We start from the raw sequence: 24,047 nt of genomic DNA, 5'->3' as shown, positions 1-24,047 counted from the left end.
TCCATCAAATGCAACATACTCTTCAGTCGCAGACCACGATTCACAGATACAAGCAATATCAACAAGTTCATTTTTCAAGCATAGTTCAACCTCTTCTATTTTGTTCATAAGCGACCAGACATTTGACACTAGTATTTTCGATAAAGAATAGGGATGAATGAAGGACTTTACACTGCGATCTCGAATACGCTTGCCTGCACAATGAATCGACCCCATGTTGGGAAAGGGGGGAAACATGGTTTGAAGGGGGGTGAATCTTTGATTTTTTTTTTTTTCTACTGGATATAGCTGTCTTTAGCAGCCTTGCATCAACAGAGATGCATTTTCTTTTTGCTCCCCGTTTTTTGGACTTCGCAATTCAGTCTTGGAACGTAGCTTTTTCCTTCTGCGGAAAGTGATATGCACATTAGGACAACAGTTCATGAAACAAAAGCAATGATCAAACTTTTACACAGAGATTTCTGCGGCAGAAGACAACAGGGCAGAATGAAACTAAGGAAACGCAAGAGCAAAAAATTAAATTCAGAAAAGACACATAAGTTGAAAATTCCGTCTGAGCTGACGGACAGTAATATTTTACGGGTGTCATTTCTGTCAGCCGGAAATTGCGAGCTTAAGGGGGAGGAATAAGTATTTGCTCTCTTAAAGGAGAATAAAAATAATTAAGAGATAGAGTGAAAAGAAGCGCGCCGGGTATTGGTGATGCCGGGTGATATTTATAGTATTAAAGATGTGGCTGGATTAAATTAGCCTGAAAGGGGGTTCGAGGCCTTTTCTATCGACTTTCAGAGACGCTTGCCTTTAGAAGATGGTGGGAGGATTCCCTTTTGGACATCAAAGATGACAGTCAGTCGGTTCAACCAACAGCAGATTGTAGCCTTACATGGTCAGTTGTGATTAACTTACCAAGGCTTAGCATTACCAAACTATGGTTCGTGGGGGATACTCTCTCCCATAACCAGGTATTACCTATTCCTCTTAAAGCTTTGCCCTATAGTTCCATACCCATTTCTTATCCCTGGCTGGCACCGACATTTCTTCTTCACATGACTGTCCCTAGCTTGGGACCCGGAAGAAGTTGCTTCGAGTTAAATGGAAATTTGTATTGTATACCCCTCTACCCCAATCATTTTGTTCTTCGGAACTAGCGGGACACTGCAACATCATAGAGAGGTGTTTAATGCTTCAATTTAAAGGAAATCTAGAGCCTTTTGTTTTTTAAACAAAATCAATATTTTTACAAAAAAACTGCATTTTCGTATACAAGATGGTGAATGACGTCATAATCGTAGGTTACAACAATACATAACATAAAAGGTAACACTATATTATGATGACGTCAGTATTTTATGACGTCATTTAGGACATAAATAAATATTACATGTCATTGTATGTTAATAAAGGATCAGTATAGTTCAATGTATCAAACTATGGAAGCTTTTAATTTTTCAGATCAAAACTCTCTATTTGCAGCTCTTGCAGAGAAAATTTTCCTTAAAGACCCTAATCCAGTAATAACAGCTGACGAAGATATTTTATGTAGATCAACGAGGTGCTTCGGATCTTCAAGCAAAGCGGAACAATGCACTAGTGGAATCAAGATCTTAGTAAAGAGCAATGGAAGTGGACCTGACCAACCTAACTCAGCTAAATTAAACACTGTTAGCTTATCAAACTATGCTCATCAGACAGTTCTGGCAAAAACTGCAGCCATCGTATCAACAGGTTCTCAAAAAAAAGAGGATTATGAAGCAGATATTAGAAAACGTATTGAAATGGTGTCGCCACCTTTGCAACATACTTGTACTGTTTTGCAACATGTTAACGGGGAGACAAAAGAGGGCAGGATCAAGTGCGAAGTAGAACGAAAACCGAAACTGTTGAGTTTTAGGCGGTTAATAACCGATCAACAATTAATAAGCAATGGAAGTGTACCTAACCGACCTAACTCAGCTAATTTAAACTGTGTGAGCTTATCAAACTATGCACATCAGACAGTTCTGGCAAAAACTACGGCCATCACATCAAAACGTTCTCGAAAAGAGGAGGACTATGAAGAACCTTTTAGGAAACGTATTAAAAAAGTGTCGTCACGTTTGCCGTGTACTAGTGTTGTTTGGTCACGCGTTAGTGGGAAGACAAAAGAGGCCAAAATCAAGTACGAAGCGAAACGAAATCCAAAAATGTTGAGTTTTAACCGGTCCAAAGCCGCTCAACAATTAATAGACAGTAGTGGAAATGGACCTGACCGACCTAACTCGGCTAATTTAAATTCGGTGAGCTTATCAAACTATGCACATCAGACAGGTCTAGCAAAAACTACGGTCATCATATCAAAATGTTCTCGAAAAGAGAAGGATTATGAAAAACCTTTTAGCAAACGTATTAAAATGGTGTCACCACGTTTGCAGTGTACTACTTCTGTTTTGTCACAAGTTAATAGAGACAAAAGAGGCCAAAATCAAGCACGAAGTGAAACGAAAACCAAAAATGTTAAGTTTTAGCCGGTTAAAACCGCTCAACAATTGAAAAGAGCAGTGGAAATGGACCTGACCAAACGAACTCAGCTAATATAAATTCTGTGAGCTTATCACACTATGCACATCAGACAGATCTGGACAAAACTACGGCTATCACATCAAAGGATTCTCAAAAAGAGGAGGATTATAAAGCGCCTTTTAGCAAACGTATTATAGATTACTAGTATAGCTTATCTTTTTATTAATTTTTTTTTTATAAATAAGAAAACTATTTAAATTCTAGAAATGGCCAATACCCTATGAGCTAAATTGAATATTTGCATGCTAGTACTTTGAAATCCTCTTAAGTAGTCTCTATGATTAGAAAATATTAGACTTTTTCCAATCATTTTGAAAAAAAAAATCCACGAAGTTACCAACAAAAATTTTCACTTGTCAACGATACTAGAGTCTAGTAGAAGATGCTAAACGACGTCACAACCTACTCCCGCAGTAATTGTTTAAACATCCACAAATCAGCTGTACCGCAAGAATCCATTTAAGAAAGCTTATTCGTTACTCAGTTACAAAACAACCTTACTGCCAAAAGCAACTCGTTAGTTTAAATTTGTGAGCATTGAACACTGAAATGGCTAGTGCGCTTCGATTTGTTCAGAATTTCATCGAACGTTATAATACACGAGCATCGAATAGGCTGTTGAATTTAGTTTGAATATGACTTTGACATATATGCAGCCTGTGAAACTGAAGAGGGTGCTTTAAGAAGATGCGGCTATGAGTTTTCTTACTTTGAATACTCATATGATGAATGGTAAATGTCAATAGAAATTTCTGAATATGAGGTAAAATACAGGAAGAGGAGTCGGATTGTATTGGAAAAAGGAGAATTTGAATAGCGTCGGTCCATAGGTATCACACTGCGAAGAGGGGGAGAGCAGTACTGTGGCAAGAAATAGCCGAAGAAGAAAACCAGAGGACAATGACGGAAAAGCACCACGCATCAAAAGAAACCGTAGTATTTGCAGCAGTAGGGCTACTAAAGCTGGGCATATTACCAAAATTTACGGAGAAAAAAAATACCGTGAAACCGCTTAGAAATAGATTTCACGCAATTTAAATACAAACACGACTGACTATGGAGGAGATAGCCGGCTTTAAATTCCTAGTTCAAATTTGAATCAGCATCTTGAGCATTTATTTGGAATTTCGTTGCCATGGTGGCCTGAATTCCTTCAACTTGGGTGAAATTTACAATATTTCGGTTTGAAAAGAGGAGCAAAATTTATTAGGGTCAGATTTATCAAGTTTTTATCTTTAATTCGTCTGTGTCAAATAAAAATATACTACTAATAAACCATCTTAATCTTATTTAAATTTTCATTACATGTTTTTTCTTTCTTTTTGTAGAGTAGTGTTGTGCAGTGGAATGTAGTGTTCTGAGCAGAGATCCCCAGGGTAGTTGCTTGAGCCCAGTTATATTATCTTTATCTATTAATAAAATTTTTCAGGTAGCCACACGCAGCACGATTATCTTGGTTAAGGAGGACGTAAAGGTTTATAGGGATATGTCCTAACGAGTTGATGTGGCTCTTCTATATGGACACTTAAATGCATTGGTTAATTGATATAATTTAAACTCAATGTTTATTAACAAGGAAAAATATTATGTGGTGAATTGTGTAGCAAAAGCAGCAGCATACCAGACTCGCATTTGGTGATGTAGACGTTCTGTTGATTTTATTCAGGTATTATTTTCAATAACGACTTGGGAAGTTGCGATAAGCAAGTATCAGATGTGTAGCGCAAAACAGACAACAGTTTGCATTGCGTAAAAATGATGTTGAATACTTGTGTTGAATTCTGCTCATCTGTGTGGTATCCAACAAGAAAATCTAAACCACAGCTCATTTAAAGAGTACAAAGACGAGTGTCTAAATTTGTCCCCAACTGGCATCCATGCCGCCTACGCATCTTTTGTTACCCCCTCCATCCGTTACCTCCAAAGAGGTCTGATCAAAATTTTGACCGTCATTTTGTTCAAAATAGTCAAAAGTCATAATAAATATGCCCCAGGGCATGGCATAATAGGCTCTGGAGAAAGATCGTAAATAATAAAAAATTAACAAGGGTTTAAACACATGTTTAATCTGAGCCAACGCTATAGTTTTGTCTGTAGTTTAGAGCTATACGCCTTCAGTGTATTATTTAGTATTTTCCTCTCAGAGTCACTTTTTTTGTGGAAGGTGCACCCAAAGAACTTTTTGAGGGTTAAATTGAAAGTTTTAGTGTCCAACAAGCCTTGGCGCCCGCAGGCGGAGGGGGACAAGGACAGCTTTTGTGCCCCCTTGAAATCGGGAACTATAAAGGAATTATGAGGAAACCAAAGGGAAGAGAGCAGAGTAGGGGAAAACCATGGAAGCATAACAACAAATTAAAAAAGAAAATGCGTGTAGGCACATGGTTGTCTGCCTACCAATAGGTTTTCACCCTTAATAGGAACAATTTATGTTCTAATTTGGAGCTGAATGACCCCTTTCGAGTTTTTCATAGACATTTCTTCTAGATGATATGCTTGAAGCAAAAAAAATATGGTTGAAGCCCCCTATAAATAGAAATGTTCATTTTTGTATAACCAGACAGAGAGCGTTGAAATATTAACCATTTTCTCTGCATTAGCAACGAAGTGTCGTGTTAAAAAAAAAAAAAAATAAATCAACTAGGAGTACGGGGCAACTTTAAAATTTAAAACGGACAGAAATTACTCCATATATACGGGGGACTACCCCCTACTCCACTTTTCGCTCGTTAAGCTAGCGTATTTTAGTGCTTTAAAAAGCTTCTTTTTTCAATTCAACGGCCCTTGTGTTTCAGAATATGTTCTTAAAAAATTTGGACAAAAAGTCGAACTATAGATTATAGAGCAAGAAATTTAGGAGGAGACAGCCCCTCCCCCTCTATTATAAGAAATAAAATCTGCTTATTTTAAGGTTTAAAGTTGCTTCTTACTTTCAGTTGAGAAAAACTTTTTAACTTACTTTCTGGTCGTTTTTCGAATCGTGCCCTAGGCCTAACCAAGATATGATGCAGGGTGCCAGCCCCTTAAAACTTCGCTTTCTTGCTGTTAAATTACATGTATCAATAATTATAAATTGATTACCGCCCTGCTTTTTCAGTTTTTCTGTTTGGGAATCAAAATGTTGGATTGCAGTTAAAACTTCCGACAAAATTTGAATAAATTGTCAAAATTTGCGATGAACAGTAATTTGGTTGATTAAGCCCTAAAAAAACATTTTTACTACAAAATTTCAGATGGACAAATAGGGGTATTATGGTTCAAATGGGGGAAAATTTCTGGGTGACTTTTCATCTTCTCTGTGGCTGAAGCCATCGCAACACCTACAATAGGGTTCTTTGATGTTTAAATACATTATATACACGTGTTTGAATACATTAAAATATTGTATATGAATATAAAAGAGAAATATTACCATTTAAAATTGCTTGACACAAAGTTCTTAGCAGCCTTTGCTATCCCCCCCCCCCAAAAAAAAAAAATCCTGGTGGGTCTCATGATGGCTCGTCTCGTGTATTCCACATCTGTGCCGGTAGGTATGTAAATGTACTATGTTATGCTATGTAGAGAAAGATTGTAGCAATGGGAGGACACTACTACCCCCCCCCTCTTACACCAATAGCAAAGGAGTAGACCAAAAATATTCCTGAGAATCAAGAGGGATTATATATCAGTCCCCCCCCCCCCTGCCTAAGAACCCTTTCAATCGATGACATAGCAACTTAGGCCTCTTTGGGGCAAAATCGTAGTTTAGTGCCATAAAATGGCATAATACGACATTTTCCCATGGCACAATCTTTATAGTCACTTAAAAAGACCCGATAAGTTTTAATTTACGTTCGAAGGAGCTCCCTCCCGATTTTTCTAGGTTTTATACGATTACTCCTGTAGTCAGTGATCCAAGGCTCGCTATCGTTCAAAAAAAGGGAAGGGGTGGCTCACATCAGTTGTAGTTGGTGGTTTGAGGGTGGATTATAGGGTAATCAGGGATTCTTACAACGAATATCGGGGGACACAAGTTTGCACGCGGGTAGAACATGGTCATTTCATCCTATAAAGTCAGATTTGGCCTATAACGCGTCATACCGCTCTTAATTTTTTTTTTACTCAGTAAAATAAACTGAAAACTTTATAAACTTGACATATTCTGAATCCTAAGAACAAGTACTTTCACCTGATATTTTATTTTTTCCTCACAATCTTTATTTCTTTAGTTAACCTCTATTTAATTTTGAAAACAAGGTTTTTAATATACTTTTTCTTAGTTTTTTTGGTTTTTCTGAAATTTTTGCCTACATAAGTAACTTTTTTTATGCTTTTTTTGAATTTTGCTCGTCATTACGAGTCAAACTTAATGCCTTTTTTCCAAAAAATATTAATTCTAGAGCAACTATTGATTTTTTCGAAATAGCGTCATAGCTTTCAGAAATTAGCCTACAATGACCATTTTTTTTTCTTTTTTTAGCTGTTAAAAAAATAAAAATGAAAACGAACCAAACTGCACATCATTCGAATCGTCCGCATGGCCTTTACATGTTGTTCCATAAAAACCAAGTCGAGACTTGAATCTGCACATCTGCTCGGTAAGATGCTCTGAGCTCGTTTAAGCAGCTCAGTTTCCCCAAAATGTGTCTTTATAGCTCTTTCTTTTTTCCTTTTTTGGCAACAGAGGCGAAAGTTTGTACTATGCCAACTTTTACTTTCGTGGATGTCCCGTCGATATATGAGCTCATGGCTTTGAAGCCAATGTCTCGGAAGTTCAGCAGACTATTTGCTACGGCTTCTGGAGCTCTATCCCCTGTCATAAAGTTGTACACCTCTGTTCTTGTCGTCTTGAATGGGTTTCCGAGCAACTCTACCAAGTCCATAACCCGATTTTTACCTTTTATTGTCAGATTCGTAAACGCAGTGGTATCTTCATGATGCTTCATTGCCTCGTCATCCATATTCAGGTTTGCTTTTACCGTTCTGGTGACTGCTGTGAGAAAGGGGAGAGTAGCCAGATATCGATCCCTGGCATTTTCGTCGCACCAACGATACCAGAAACTCCTCGATGACCATTGATGTCCAGGTTCACGGTCGGCTCTAAAGCCAGATCGCATGCAATGCTGCAAAACGGCATGGTTGTTTTCCTCACAACAAAATTGTCACTTACAAACTCTCTGTGAACTTCTGGAACTTTTTCAGGCAGGCGTAGCATTTCTTCTAAGTAGTTAAGCGCAGCTGCGGTGTATTTATGGTTTCTAGATGCGAAGAAAATCGGAATCATCTTTTTTGTGGCGTTTAAGTGTGACCCTAGTCCGCAGCTCTTTCAGCATAAAGATAGTCGTTTCCGGAACGGATAAGATCTAAATAGTTGATCCAGAGGCTATGATTCCTTACGGAAGATCTGGACTCGTTGTACTTCAAGAAAAGCGGAGCAATGCTGGCCAACGCATCTCCTGTCTGTTTACATGCTTCAGAACTAGTTGTACCAACATGGTGTACCTAACGCAAGACAACTGACACCCCATAAAATCGTTGTTGCCGGAATCCTTACCTTTAGCTAGATCAGATAAATATCCTAAATACTTTCCTTTTATGTCGTAGTTTTCAGTACTTTATGCAATAGTCAGTGATCCAAGGCTCGCTATCGTTCAAAAGAGACACTTGTAAAAAGGGGGGAAATGTTTGAATGAAAAAACTGCCCAGATTTTAGAGTGTATCAGAATTTTTTTTTCCAGTGGACACTGGATTCTAATATAAGTGCGAATTTATGCCCAAGTTTCAGAAAATTTCCAGGGATTTCACTACCTACTGATTAGGGAGATAAAGAGAGGGGGTGGCTCACATCAGCCGCAGTTGGTTTATGTACGGATGCCGGGGTAATGTAAGGTGCTTAAAACGAATATCGGGGTGCACATGCTCGCACTGATGTAGAACTTGACGATTTTAGCCTATAAAGGAGAAATTAGCCTTTTATGGCTAAGTACTTTATGCAACTAAAACCCGATATGTAAGATGCTCGGCTTCTTACATTCCAGATTTCCAAAATTCCTAATTTCCAGAGAAATTGCCTACAGATTGCTTTAGGCACCCGTCAAACTGACCATATCTCTAACAGTAAGCTGTAATAAAAATGTGGTTCAATCCCGCTCCTTATGCCTTTAATGAGAGAAATGGTGAAATGGCTAGGCCAAGCTCTATGGATGAAGGATGACTAATTGCCAAAGATCGTCCTTGTCGGCCACCCATCTAGGGCCAAACAAAAAGCAGATCATCCATATTGAATGAGATTGGAGGATGCCGTAAGCACAGGTTTAAGGGAAACGGGAATTCCTTGGGAGGGTGTAAAGAGGGAGGCTTTGAATAGATTGGGAGGGAAGAGGAGCGTCCGTAGCTGTCTTGGCCTCAGGATCCTTGGTGCTGCAGTAAGTTGTTAGTAGTAACAAGAAATCATGCTATAAATTCAACAAAAATTCTTTCTGATAAAATACAAACAAACGTAAAATAAAACATATTTAAACAAAACTAACAAAATAAAAATAGAATTCTATGCTCCATTAAAACCTGTAAGAGCAATCCAAAAAAAAAATTCAAGAATTTTTTAGAGAGCTTTGGCATAAATATTACCCATCAGAACCATGATCGATTTAGAATAAGACAAGAGATACTTAGAAAAAAAACGTTAAACAATCGAAAGTTGAGACTTCATTTCCTATCCCTTTTAAGAAAACAAGCAGAGTCTTTTCTATTCATAACTGTTTTAAAATTATAAACTGTATGAGCCCTGAAAGCGTAATTTCAGAGTTTTGCGAATTTTTACCATCAATGTTACCTGTTCAGGCGGAGCCACGATCAACTTGGACCTTATTTTTTATTGTAGGTTTTACACCACTTAAAAAGACCAAAACATACAAGATTAAGAAAATAAATAGTCTCTAGCCAGGCCACCGTGTCAATTTAACAAGACGCTTAGTTGAGTTTGAGAAATTGGAAGTATGCTATTAAACATTTTTATAAATTCTATCAAGTTGTATTCATTTCTTTTCGTTGAGGACGGATATTCTGCTTTCAAAATATAATTTCATTCCCTAGAACTTCTAGAGCATGGCACTTATCTTCTTCAAATGGTTTTTGCTCAGGTTACAGTCTATATTGTCTGTTTGAAGAAGAGGGGGAAGAAAGGCCTTTCTAATATAACACGACACGATAAACTTTCTATCCCCCTTAGAAAAACAGAAAAAAAGACTAGACTGCATCAAAGCTAAGATATTTACTCCTAAAAAGAGGAGAAAGCCTCCTATCTCCCGCGAAGATACGATCATTTAGTCTTTTTAATGAAAAAACACAACACACCCCATACAAGTGTTAGTTCGTGCATCCATGATCACATAAATACATAAATGTGTCTTTTCTTCTGTTTACCATGTGAATCGGCATTTATTCCATAAAATTTTAACTCAAGTTGCAACGACGTTTTTTTCCCGAGATAAAAGCTAAGTCATTTACTGTGTGCTAAAGAAGAAACCTACTGTATGTTTATTCTTAAAACACCTCGTAGAAAAAGCATAAGCAAACTTGTACAACCACTAACCTTAGTCCATGGATGGGCTTTAATCTGTGGAAATTTGAATTCCGTATAATTGGGGTTCATCTCTCGAATCTGCTCCCGTGTAGGAGTTCCAAGAACTTTAATAATTTCCACTAGTTGATCAACACCAGAGTCACCAGGGAAAATCGGCTGACCTAGAAGCAGCTCGGCTAAAACGCAGCCAGCACTCCAAACGTCTAAAAAAGAAATATTTCTTACATCCTACAAATCTCCCAACAGTATCGTAATAATGGAGAACAGCTTCAATCTAAAGGTGACTCGTTAAAACGCCACTGATACTCAAAAAGTCTACACAAGAAATAGATACAAGGTTACATGGTTCAACATGGGAACACCTACGATCAAACCCCTCTATCCTCCATCTCTCTCGCCGCACACGAGTCTGCCGATAATGTATAAGAGAAGCACTGACAAACAACGCTTCTCTTACCAGTTTCATTTTCTGTATTTAAAAAACACTTTATAAGAAAAGAAGAAAGGAAAGCCAGTGTTTATTTAATTTATGCTCGGAATTCTTCCTGAAAGTCTGATTCTCCTAACTCAACTGATAACAAAAGAAGAAACGAAAGCCAGTGTTTATTTAATTTATGCTCGGAATTCTTCCTGAAAGTCTGATTCTCCTAACTCAACTGATAACAAAAGAAGAAACGAAAGCCAGTGTTTATTTAATTTATGCTCGGAATTCTTCCTGAAAGTCTGATTCTCCTCAACTGACTCAACTGCTTTCCAAGGTAGCAAAAAGTTCCCTATCAGGGACTAGAATCTTACAAAACGCCATCTTACCCCTGGACACCAGGCATAATGGTGGCCCTTATCCTCTCTTTCTGGACTTTTTGTTCTAGGTTTTTGGAATCCAGTATATGGGCCCAAGGTTAATAACCTATTTATTTATAGGACTCAGAGTGTGTCATCAGCACCTCAAAGGGTTCTGAGCCCCCTTTGAAAATACAAATATCACAATTCAGATTTTTGTATTAATTTCGATCATCCTACCCTTATGACAGAGAAAAAATGTTTGAGGTGTGTCGTTAGGTGAGATCATCCTACCTATATATTATAGAACATATTAGAGTTCTTAAATAGTCATTAGAATACTAAATCTTTTATGTCGTATAAAAAAGATTTTAGCAAAAAGCTAGCATATTCAATTGATTTAGATAAACAATAATCTACATTCAGAATTTTTTTTTTCAGTCTCATCATATTTTCAACCTTATTATTACTACCATTTTGCTACAGTTATTTACACTTATTTACTTTTGACATGACTCATGGTTATATGGTTATATATATATATATATATATATATATATATATATATATATATATATATATATATATATATATATATATATATATATATATATATATATATATATATATATATATATATATATATATATATATATATATATATATATATATATATATATATATATATATATATATATATATATATATTTATATATTTATATATATATACATCCCACTTGTCAACGAAAAAGTGCTCAAATTGGCTTTGCCAAAACTATTGCATGTCCATTGCAAATTGAGTGCCGTCAACCATTCGGCTAACACGGTTCAAACCAGTTGAGAAGACAAACTATTGAGCAAGCCATTTGGGCAAGCAATTCATACAATTATCATGGTATTAAGGAGTGATTTTACCTAAACTTACCAATGTTGGTAGTATAGTCTGTGGCACCAAATATCAATTCAGGTGCACGATAGTATCTAGAACAAATGTATGAAACATTTGGCTCTCCTGTTACCAAATGCTTGGCGCTTCCAAAATCGCATAGCTTCAAAACACCAGATTCTGGATCCAAAAGTAAATTCTGTGGTTTTATGTCTCTGTGGCATATTCCCAGGGAATGAATATAAGCAAGAGACCGAAATAGTTGATACATATACAACTGAAAAGAAAGAAACAATATGATTAGAACAAGTAGTAGAAGAATTTTCTTACTTTTTTTTCGCTTGAACCGACCAGAAAATCTTTTGCTAAATAATATTAAAAAAAAATTGGTACTGGTGAATTATATGGTCACTTCTAAAAAGTCAAGTCTGGTTAATGCTAATGAAATAAAATAAAATATGATGAATATATAATAGTTTATAAACACATTTGGGCTATATATTTGCACATTACGGGTGGGGGTGGAGGGGGGGGGGGTAAAGCATAGCATATATTAAAGATGTAACCTAACCTAGGTACCTCCTCCCCCCTCAACCCCAAAAAACAACAGTTTAAATATCATAAACGCAATGAAAACTACTCATTGCATTCCATTTCAAGAAACCGCTATTGAGAAATAACCAGTCGGACGGGTTTCGTCTCTCATTAGTATATAAAAGCGACCATCTAACGCATTAGTAGCAAACAATTAAATAAATATTAGTATTTTTAACGCTATTGTAAGTACATTAAATTGGCACATCATTATCAGTATTATTGTTTCTATGTTCGATTGTTTGCTTTTTTTTTTACAAACAATCTGATTGTTTTACGTCTGACTGTTTTGATGTGTGAACGAATTGTTTAGGCTTGACTGTTGTATCTCGTATACAGCGGTAGAAGAAAGACAAGGTAGAAAATTCCAAAGAAAACGTGAAAAGTAGGGGAATTACAGGAAATTATATAAGAAATTATGGGAAAGTAACATAAACCTTAAGATACAGGACAAAACACTGGTACGAATCCAAGGGGGGGGGGGGGGGGGCTTTGTATGTACCTCAATAAAACGACGAAATTTGACATAATAGCCATTCAGATATCCCGACAATTTTCATTCAATTTTAGAACAAAGATAGGATCGTAATAATGCGGTTGTAGTATGTACCTGAATAAAACCAGGAAATCTGCACCTCCTTTGCAATATTATGTTCCCCTTGTCAAATTGTTCTAGGAAGAGCTCTTGAGCTCTTCCATTTAGCTGTCGCATACGACTTTAATGAGTGTGATAACTTAAACTCTTAAATTTTATGATAGTAGTATACTGAGCCTAATCTTATTTAAGGTAAAACCACAACAACAAAAATCAAAGAACTGAGAATTAGTTTCTCACCTTTCTTTCTCCAATATTTCTAGAACAAAACTCCGTTCATCGGACTACAATCAATTTACATGTTTATTTAATGGCTTAAATTGATTTTTCCGAACTATCCAAGCATAAAATAAAAGCTTCTGAGTTATTTATAGAGTGATGAATGAATTGAAAAACTAGGAAAATAACAAGATTCGGGGGCATTTTCTAACTCTGTCAGGTATAAACCACTGAGTCGTGGATGAGGAAATTCATAGACATCCATAGTTAATAATATTGAGGGGAGTAGCAACATTTTCTCAGAGGCAAGAGGAGGGGCGGGTTTGATGAAATAGCGCGGGTCAAGACTCTGATTCCTCAATTTACATGCATTGCAAGGTATCTATATATAGCAATTTCTCTGGCGTAAGTGATATTAAAGTCACTACCCTTCTTTCTATAAACAAGCAATAACAATACAAGAGGTGAAAATCATGAAAAGAAAAGAGTTGTCATTTTGAATCATGACAGCCTTCAGGTAGGTCTCAGAGATAGCAACATGACAACAGTCATTCTACCATACATTGCGGCAAATCCACATACAGACGATGTAAAACCATAAAACATCACGTTCTCAACAAGAATAGCCTATGGTCGTATTTTTAAAGCCGAAGGTTTATAATCCAGCAACATAAGCGTAAAGAACAACACAGGCCAGCAAGTATGATATACCTCTAGGACCAGCTCCCTGAAATCCCATCATATTTAAGATACTGTTTTCTTTAAACTTGGTATAATTCATCTGTTTTTGGGACTTGTTTTTGCCTGTTAAGGGCCAATCGGGCCATTGATTCAGAGTTCAAAGTGAACGGACCTCTCATAAATTGGATATTTTATTAACATTGTCAAACCAGTAAGCTTTTTCATTGAATTATAATCCCAGTGAAGTTAGTTAGACTTCGCAGTATTTCAAAGGATTATAGTTCCTGATCTATATATGAAACCTTTGCTTAATCTTTTAACCTAGTTTCTGGACATTTACATAAGTTTTTACGGCTTATGATTTACGGACACGATTAATCGAAGCAATTTGGTTTCATAAGTCTAATAAGGGATTACGATTTATGGACTATATTCCTGTAAGTGAAAATGATTGATCCTGGAATTTGGGCCAAAGATAAACTTTTTTATAATCCAGTGTTGAATTTCATACAGAAAAATCTCGAACAAGGGATTTCCCACGATTCGATTAAAGATCATGCTTTGGATTTTTTTTTGGCTACTGATGTGTTAGATGCGAGAAAGCTTTTCCTCCAGAAAGCGTTTCCGAGGGAAGTTCCACCCAGGCGAGTTGGTAACAACGCCCAACAAAATAGTATTGCCGATATTATTGCAGCGTTTGAAAGATGCGATTCTGAAGATATAGATGTGCCGGACTTCGTGATAAGGAACGCAAGGGAAATCCCGATAATTCCCGCATCGGCATATTCCATGCTTAGTAGTAAGGTAAACGCCTGTTTTAATGAATCACGCGCTTTGTCCGAAAAGCTTCAAACCCAGCCACCTTCCCTCCCCCCCGCCGCTCCCCCTTTAGTTGAAGATAATGGGCTTATGATTGCCCATTATTGTTGAACCACCTGCAGTTATTATTCCAGATTTGTATAGCTCAATCTCTGGTACCTGATAGTTTTCTTTCCGGTAGTGTCACGCCTATACTTAAACGCGGTAAAGATCCAGATTCATGCTCGAATTATAGACCGATTACTGTATCTTGCTTTATGAGTAAGATTTTTGAGTATGTCCTTTTGCCTGAAATAACTTCCAAGTGCGATTTTTCGTCTTTTCAACTAGGATTTAGAAGAGGTGTTTGTTGCCCCCAGGCACATCATGTGCTCAGCCGGTTGTTAAAGGAAGCTTTTGCCCAGAAGCGTTCATTGTATTGCTGCACAGTAGACATTTCCGGGGCTTTTGATAATGTTGTTCACGCCCAGGCCTTGCAGTCCCTTGCTTGTTCTGGAGTCAATTATTCAGTTATTTCTACATTGCGATATTGGTATGATAATTCATATGTACGTATTAAGTGGCTGTCAAATACTTCTGATTCGGTAGCTGTTAGGAAAGGCGTTAGACCGGGAAGAGTTTTATCTCCTTATATATTTAAATGTGTCCTCGCTACTTGTTTAAAACATCTATATCCTACTGTGTTTTTTCGTGATATTGGTGTAAGTTATATTGCATACGCCGACGATGTCCTTTTAGTTAGTTTTTCTCGTCGAGGGCTGGCTCAGAACTTCCGTAAGCTGTCTTCTCTACTAAGTGATATTGGCCTATCTGTTAATATGGGAAAGTGTGAGTTTATGTGTTTTAATAGTAGCATTTCTGTATCTCCATTAAACCTCGGTTCGATTTCATTACCTTGTTTGGATAAAGTCAAATGGCTTGGTATATCGTATATCGTTTTGCCCGTCCATTTACGAAACTTGCTCCGAGTTGGTTACTAATGCATTAAAAAATATTCGTGTGTCATATGGTAAGATATCTCCAAATAGAGGGCGTTATAATCGTAAGGGCCTAGCCCGGCTGTATAATAGTTTTTGCTCTCCAGGTGTAAATTTTCTATCTGGATTCCACCACTTACTGAGGAAAAAAGATTTACGGAGACTTAAAAGTGGTTACTTTAGATATTGTAAATATCTGATGTATTTACCCGGCCGTTTTAAAAATAGAAATATTGTATCCCGTTATGGTGTCATTGATGCTTGCGCGCGACTGGCCAGTTTGTCTTCTAATATGATTATGAATACTAGTAATGTTGTTTCTGTCACTGACCCCTTAGTTTTTTTTTTTCATCGTGATATCGGTTAATTTATATTTTTTTTTTGTTGTTGTTTGATTTCGTAATGATGTTGTTATTTTTCTTTTATATTTTACATTACTCCGCAGTGTCATTTATAATGTTCATATGTGGGTCATAAATAAATTATTATTATTATTGTTTTAATGCTGGATACTCAATCACCTAAGAGAGGACAGATCTTTTAGTCCCGGGATTATCTTCATTCCCAAAGAGGCCTTTTTCATCAGCGTAGAACAGCTACAAAATCCTTTGGGTCAAGGTTAAATCTAACCAAGGAAGGTTAAACAAATTTAAACTCACAACACTCCAGATTTGGAACACACACACAACCTCAATGTAGAGAAAATGTGACCCAATCTAAAATATTTTCAGTCTCACAGACAGACATGTTCCAGCAGCTATCAAAGAAATGAGGCCCACCAAAAGCCGCTAGACGAAGGCAAATTTTCAATCGTACTTGATTTCAAAGATGAACCCATTCAAAGAAACCCTTCAGGACCATGGGTGGCTTCTATTAATCTAAGAGACACGCAAACTTTCAATTTCAGGATTGATTTAGTTTCAAAACGTATTATCTGCCCCATGTGATTTATGATTGGTACAAGTTAGAATGCGAATTATGCAATTTAAACATTAGAGGTAATCATAAGCATTATTAAGAAGCATCCATCTTTGGATTGCAGCCGGCAAAAAATCACCCAAGTTCTACAGGAAGACCTGGGAATTTGCAAAGTCTCGGATTTGATTCGCGTATCCAAAATTTGTAACTTTGACGCACCAAAAGATAACAGTTCTGTACAATCTTATGAACGAATTTATTTTCGTTTGAAGAATTTTGATTCATTGAGTAAAATCCCTTGTGAAGAGTAACCAGAAAAAAGCAGCAAGGTTTCTCAGACTGAACAGCTCACCTAATAAAACAGACTTTTTTTTTTTTTTTACAGTGAGCAAACATTACATTGTACTTCCCCTACCTTTCAATTAAATGATTAGTTAAACAAAATAATAATTCTTCAATGAATTACTATAAAATAGCACCAAATAAAATAACTTACCTTAATAAATCCGATTGGGATAGTTTGCTTGCTCTTGCTATAATGCCTGGCTACTTTATACACGGTTTCTGGTACAAATTCCAAAACCAGATTGAGGTAAAGCTCATCTTTCTAAAATCAGAATGAAAAATAACTAAAAATATGATTGAGAAGCGTCTTCAATGGGCCATAGCTTCATTAAAACATACGTTGTGGAGAGAAAGAGAGAGTAAAATTCATTTTAATTATAAGACCAATATTCACAAACAATCATATCAAACAGACCTGCCATCTGAACATCTATACAGATTTCTTTATAGCAAGACTCAATATTTTAATCACTATGTTTATATATATATATATATATATATATATATATATATATATATATATATATATATATATGTATATATATATTAGGTGGATCGAACCGATACTTCCATCCCCCCCTCGCCCATCCCTACTCCTCAAGAAATATTTTATCTCATTTTTAAAAGAAGATACTCTCTCGGCCATCCAGGAAGACTATTCCAAACCGGAACCGCCCCCCCCCCCCGCGCCTTAATACAAAACTAGACCTAGCACTGCTAGGTCTAGTTTATAACTGCTAGGTTAGCAGTTATATTTTTTTACGAAAATTTGCATTTTTTTTATAACTGCTAGGCTAGCAGTTATATTTTTTTACGAAAAGTTGCATTTTTTTTTTTTTTTTTACACAGGAGGCCTCGTAGAAGGCTTATGGTTCGTTTACACATTGCAGAAATTCATCCGTGCAATTCATCATTAGCAATCCGTGTGAAAATTCCGTCCGTTTTCGTGCTAGAAAAAATCTCTAGCTTTCCGCAACGTTTTGGTCAAATCAGGACGGAATCTTGGCAAGGTTTTTAAATGAATAAAACCATGTGCATGGATTACCAAAAACTACACGATCTTATAATTTTGGTGCAAGGCTACCCCAGCTTGTATGATCCTGCGCACCCAGGCTATAAGAAAACAAGAAAAACGGTGTCCTTTGGCTCTCTATTGCTCAACAGCTTCCAGAAGAGGGTAAGAACATAGGTCACGCTGTTGCAATAATTTGAAATCTTTGCCTTAAAACTCAGCTTTATTTTAGCCATAGTTCGAACAGAAACGGACGGATTTCCGCAATGTGTAAACGAACCCTTAGGAGGACAGTCAATGAATCGATGGATCTTATTCCTACATACAGAAGTCACACCTTACATAGATATAATTACTACTTATTTATGCATAATTTCGAACCTTTGATTCGAAGACACAGCTCAAATAGTTTAATCGATGGCTACATAGTACGTGAAATGGAGAAATAAATGGGTACAGTTTTCCTTCACTAAATTATCATTTTTTTAAACATACACACACACCCAAGGCCGTATCCAGGGGGGGGGGTTAGGGGGTTGAACCCCCTTCCCCCCTAAATGTTTGTCTGACTCGTAAAAACGTAACAAAAATTAACATAAACAAATTTTGTTTGCGTTTTTTGGTTTTTTTTTGTTTAGAACCCCCTCCCCCCCCCCCCCAAAAAAAAATACACACACATACATACCCTAAACAAAGTATTCTTTAGACATAAACATATTCACATATACACATTTTCCCCATTTTTCATGCCGTTTTCCAGTTTAGCTGGGAGCAGGAAAGACGACTTGAAAAATGTGGTTTTGAACTAGTTGAAGACAAAAAGATTTCTTAAAAAAGCAAAAACAAGATTTCAGAAATATTCAAGTTTTCTTGGGCCAATTACTAGAGAAAGGCGGTACAAATTTGCAACACCATCGACTATGACAAGAAGTGAATAGATCGCACGACACTCCTGAATAATTATCAGGATCTATGTTCCTGACAAAAGCACTGATAAGTTAATAAAAGATTGAGCAACTCTTATGTATCCTGTTAGAATGTCTCTAATGATGATTCGTTCCCTTATATTGGAACTAATATAAGAAGGAATCGTTTGGACCAAGCTATTTATAATTACTACTATTAAGTGAAAGATAAACAAATGTTTTAAACTTTTTGAAAGCACAAATATCAAACAGTGTTAGCAAGACCTCGTGGGATGTGAATAGACTCAGTAGCACACGTTTGTCAACCGTTTTGTTTAGAAAGAAAGCCCGTCTTATTCAGGTCGAGTACTGTCAATGATTGAGTATAAGGACATGCTATTCGTCAAAAATACAAATGAGTATCAAATTTTTCAAGAGTAAATGTATATAATTGTCAAGTTCCTTCTGAAAGAGCACGGCCACTGAAACTAAGTTGGCTTCGAAGAAAACAGAAACATCCAAATGCCATCTAATATAACTCAAGGAATTACAGCTGTTTATGCTTGCTTAAATTTTATAACTGGTAGCAAAGCCCCAACTTTTCTTGTTGGTGATTTTGCTTTTGAGTTTCACTTTCTATTATAGGCACTCCGCACGGCTACTCCTAATCTGCTGCTTCAGCATATGCTTTCTTTTTACTTTTTTTTTATATTTTTCTGGGTATTATAGTGCTGTCTCTTGCACCAGTAATTTTTATTTGCTAGTCCAAAAATGTTAAAGCCTATAAGCTTCTCTTCTATTTAATCTTGATTTCTTTTGTTCTCCTAGGAAAATTTACAATGATATTTAACAAAGATTTACCAGTGATTCAGCTAAATCCAATCAATGCAATCAAAAGGATACCAACCCTTTCGGGCCTGGCAGTGCACATCCTTCTGGAATCGAAGCCGGTTTAGTTAGTGCACGTTATCCTTTTAAAATCGCTTTTTGATTCTAATAATAATAAGGGTTTAGCTAGCATTCAGTGGGTTAAAAGAAAGCTCAAATTCACATGGTTTTAGTTTAAAGCTTGCCAATTGGAATGTACTCCTTAAAATTCTGGTTGGTGACAATCATCAAAATTGGGGTAAAATTGTACCATTGGCCAGTTTCAGCATTTAAATAAACATTCATAGCTGATGGATGGCACCAGATAATATCGGTTATCAAAAAGATTGGAATCTTAGTGGTAGAAAAAAAAAACATTACATACAGGCTTTTGCAATCTCCATTATCAGGTTTTTATTGATGTAAAAAAGACTTACCTTGTCTCCACTAGAATAAAAATAGTATTTCAGCTTGACAATATTGCAATGCTCCAACCTTCGCATGATTTGCAACTCACGATTCTAAAAGATAAATAACATAATTTAGAATCAGTCGATATAAATATAATAAAACATCAGAGAAATACTGTCAAAAATTATTATTTAATTCTCATTCTTTCAAAGAGATTCAACAAAATTCACACCTTTAATTTTATAAACTCCAAAATTATTATAAAATTGTTATTCTATTGCAGAAAATTAACGGAACTCGGAACAATTTAATTGCGTAATTTAACGAAACGGTTGTATTTCAGCAAAATCAGCAAAACCATATATAGGAAGCTGACATTTTACTGTCTTTTTTATTCCCTTTAAAATGTTTCCTTGCACTAGTTTGTGACTGTCTAAGCCGTTCGTTTTTATTCATTCCAGGTGTTTGTTTATCCTAGTGCACACAAATCAGTATGGACAACATTTCCCATATAGACTATTGGTGTCTTTTGGGCCAACCCTAGGCTACTTGATACAAACAGATATTTTGCATTTTATCATATAGGCAATAAACGCATATCATATATGATAAACGCAATATTGTCTTTAATTAGGTCTTATGTCTTAAGTTTATACAATATTTAGACTTATTAATGGCTACCAGGCCATCCCTAGGTTAAGAAATGTATTTTGTGCAGGTTTTGGCTATTTGTCCTTGACATTAGCCAATCATTTAAGGATGTGCGCTTACTTAAGAATTTCCTTGCTCTGGTATCAATTAAAATTAAGAATTAGCATTTCAGCTTAATATTCAATTGTACGTTTTCTTATAGGAAAAAAAAAGTTTATAAGCCTGATGGTTGTTCATTACAGCTTAGAATTTTAGAGAAGTTAATCTTTACCTTTGCGAAAGGTCATTTAACACGGCTTCATCCCCCTAAAATGGTTCAAATACATGTTATTTCATAACTTCGGGCTACTGCTCTGGTGCCTTCTCTTCCAATTGACTTACCTTACCCTCGCTTAGTGAATAAAACAAAACGCTGGAGATTTTTTTCAGAACTTAGGACCATGAGGTATAGGTGTAGGTATGAGGTATAGGTCAAGCTTGAGAAGGAATTTTTACTAAAACCATCAAAGGCTGATTTTATTTCACATTAATTATTGATTATTCCATGTTCCCCCCGCCCAATTTGCCCTTCCCAAATTAAAGCATATTCCTTGCATAAAACACATTCCGTTTTCAGGGAGTTGTCCCCACTTTGTTAATTTTAATAAAACAATAATCAAAAACATTTACTGCTTCTTTGTATACAGACTCAGATACGTTACTTAAAATTCTACTAGCGCCACGTTTGTCTTTTGAGGGGAATGTGTTTTGATTTTGGACGCCCACGTTTATGCACTTTCACTAGGTCATCCAAAACCAAAAGACGTTCTCATCAACTGAGCTTCGGTTGGCGACTGCAGCGAAATTCTTGTTTAAGAAACAGTATTTGTTATACTTTCCATGCAACACAGTAATTTGAATCTGCAATAGCTACATACTTGATTTGTGGGGATATTCATGTCTTAATTCGGAAAAGCCGTTTTGATTTTATTAAATAGTTGTAGTTGACTCCCATGACATTTTATGACCCATAAAAATCACTGGATAAGTAATCAAGAGCTAACGGTAATAATTTTAACACCTTTGAATCAAACATTTCACAAGAGAATGGATTATCCCGTGTGCAACACCAAAATACTCTCAAATATTCGTAAAACCATTGCCATCAATAATTATCTAACGACATTTTATTAGAGAAACACGGAAAAATATGCATAGAGAATTTCTCTTCTAAATTTCCAAAGGCTTAGTTCAAGAGATTGGAGCCAACTTGTCATATTCCCAAGGTCACCTGCAACATACCAAGAGTCCAAATTCAAGTTCGCTGACTGTAATTACTCCAAACTCCCACAAAGTAAAATTGTCACATTGTAGGTCTTGAAAATTAGTACTAGTCCCTTATTAGACGTCTAAATGCCTTTTTATAATGATTTATTAATGTTTACTCCAAAACAACAGATAACAAAAATATATTAGCACCCTTTACTTTTTATGAGCATGTCAGGGGGTGGAGCTCACTGTTATTAGCTATTTTGACATGAAGGAATTGACGAATAATGAATGTTATTTCTTGATCATTGGCTTCATGAACGCATTCTTTTTAACATATTTCTTGATAGTTTGGTTCATAGCGTCGAGGTTACTTGTGATCACCGTTTCAGAGTAAGCATTCCCCTATTCCTACCCTCTAATTCCGGTACCACTTGAGAGCATAATACATAAAGCAATGAAGTTCAACCTGTTTCTAGTATTATCAAATTGACTCTTTATGTCGGCAGAATCTGAAAAAAAAAAAAAAAAATCTCCATTCTAACTTCTAAACGTTCTTTAACTTCTCCGGCACAAGTTATCTATCTTAGTTCTGCCAACTTAAAAAACAAAAAAAACAGGTATCACATATTAACTATTTTAGAAATCTTGAATGTAGAAATTAAATATTTAATCTGGCTGATAAAATACCTTGAATCTTTTATCTTGGAGGACTTTCTTTATTGCGACCAATTCCCCTGAATCGCAGAGTTTAGCTTGATACACTACGCCAAATGACCCGTTCCCAATCACTTTAGCGTCTGTATAGGATACTTCTTGTTGCCTCTCCGGCCCTTGACCAGGATTCGCAACCACAGTTGTGACTTTACTGCCATCTTTGCCTAAAAAAAGGAAGTATAAAAACAATGCAGCATTAAATCATAACACACTGTTATTTTTTTTTCTTAAATGACTTTGCGTCAATTAAATCACATCAATTTGTCATTTAAAGAGTGCATTTATAAATACAATAAAAATGAAGGTGTTCAAAATCAGTTACCAAAGAATCCAAATTTCTTCCTGACGTAAAAACAACAACAGTAATGAGTAAACAAAAGTAAGATAATGTTACACAATAAACAAAAACATCCAAATATTTTTGCTCTATGTTCTGCTTTGGTAATCAATTATCGCGTTTGGCTTGATTTGACCACATTGATTTTACTAGTTCCCGACGGATATGGTTATTATAAAAAGGATAACATCCAAGAAAAAATCATATTTTTCGGACAAAAAAAATTGAATTACTAATAAGATAAGATATACTTTCAGCAAATAATTCAAGAAAATACAATATATTGATCCCCACAAAGGCCCCATAAACTTGCTCTTACGCAAAAACCTATTCTGTAACTTATTTACTGTCCTTTTTGTCGCTAATATTCCCTCCAAATTTCAGGCTGACATCATTATAAATAGATGATTTTGTACATTTTGAAGTCTTAATTTATTATAACTTTCTCTGAATGTGTTTAAGAAAACATGAAGCTAAGAAAATTACTTATTTGTTCTAAGTTTCTCCGTAAGATTAGATAACATAAAGTCTTAAGTTATGCTAGAATGAAAGGTTCTATGTCGTAGTGTGAAAGAATCATTAAGCCTGGTGATGTATTTTCCTCGAAAGAAACAACTATGACCGTGAAGGGGAAAAAACTTACACCCAGCAAAAAACAATTGAATGACACACTAAAGGATTTGGATAATACACTTTCATCAGGTAAAGCAAAATCATATGACATTTTCTTTATTTTCGCTCAAGCGAAGCTATCATCTTAATTTTTTTTTTTTTTTTTTGTTCCTCCGTAACATAAAACTTCAAAAAATCCAAAAATAGCAGTATTAAGTTTCCAATTTCTGCGAGAATATATTTTTTTGTGTACTTATCTGTTAGCCAGTGCACACTCAACTGAGACGGGGTTGAAACAACTGAGACGCTTGGGAGATAGATAGGATATATCAAATTTGGGCAGTATATTTGCA

General features: G+C 35.9%; 1 protein-coding gene across 4 annotated transcripts in view; it reads right to left on the bottom strand.

Moving 5' to 3' along the window:
• Window positions 1-24,047, bottom strand: part of LOC148950459 (glycogen synthase kinase-3 beta-like) — a 68,768-nt gene that overhangs the window by 15,203 nt on the left and 29,518 nt on the right. For all 4 annotated transcript variants that reach the window (XM_089091619.1, XM_089091620.1, XM_089091617.1 and 1 more), the window contains exons 2-6: window positions 22,719-22,909; window positions 20,156-20,239; window positions 17,086-17,196; window positions 11,826-12,063; window positions 10,130-10,323 (exon numbers count right to left, since the gene is read on the bottom strand). In XM_089091619.1, coding sequence (XP_088947745.1) covers window positions 10,130-10,323; window positions 11,826-12,063; window positions 17,086-17,196; window positions 20,156-20,239; window positions 22,719-22,909 — 818 coding nt within the window. The remainder of the gene's footprint in view (window positions 1-10,129; window positions 10,324-11,825; window positions 12,064-17,085; window positions 17,197-20,155; window positions 20,240-22,718; window positions 22,910-24,047) is intronic.

Source organism: Artemia sp. Qi Xiang Cuo, chromosome 7, assembly GCF_049724085.1.
Source record: "Artemia sp. Qi Xiang Cuo chromosome 7, ASM4972408v1, whole genome shotgun sequence".
Taxonomy (NCBI): domain Eukaryota; kingdom Metazoa; phylum Arthropoda; class Branchiopoda; order Anostraca; family Artemiidae; genus Artemia; species Artemia sp. Qi Xiang Cuo.
The sequence above is the reverse complement of the archived record's forward strand: the minus strand, read 5'-3'. Positions and strand labels throughout refer to the sequence as shown.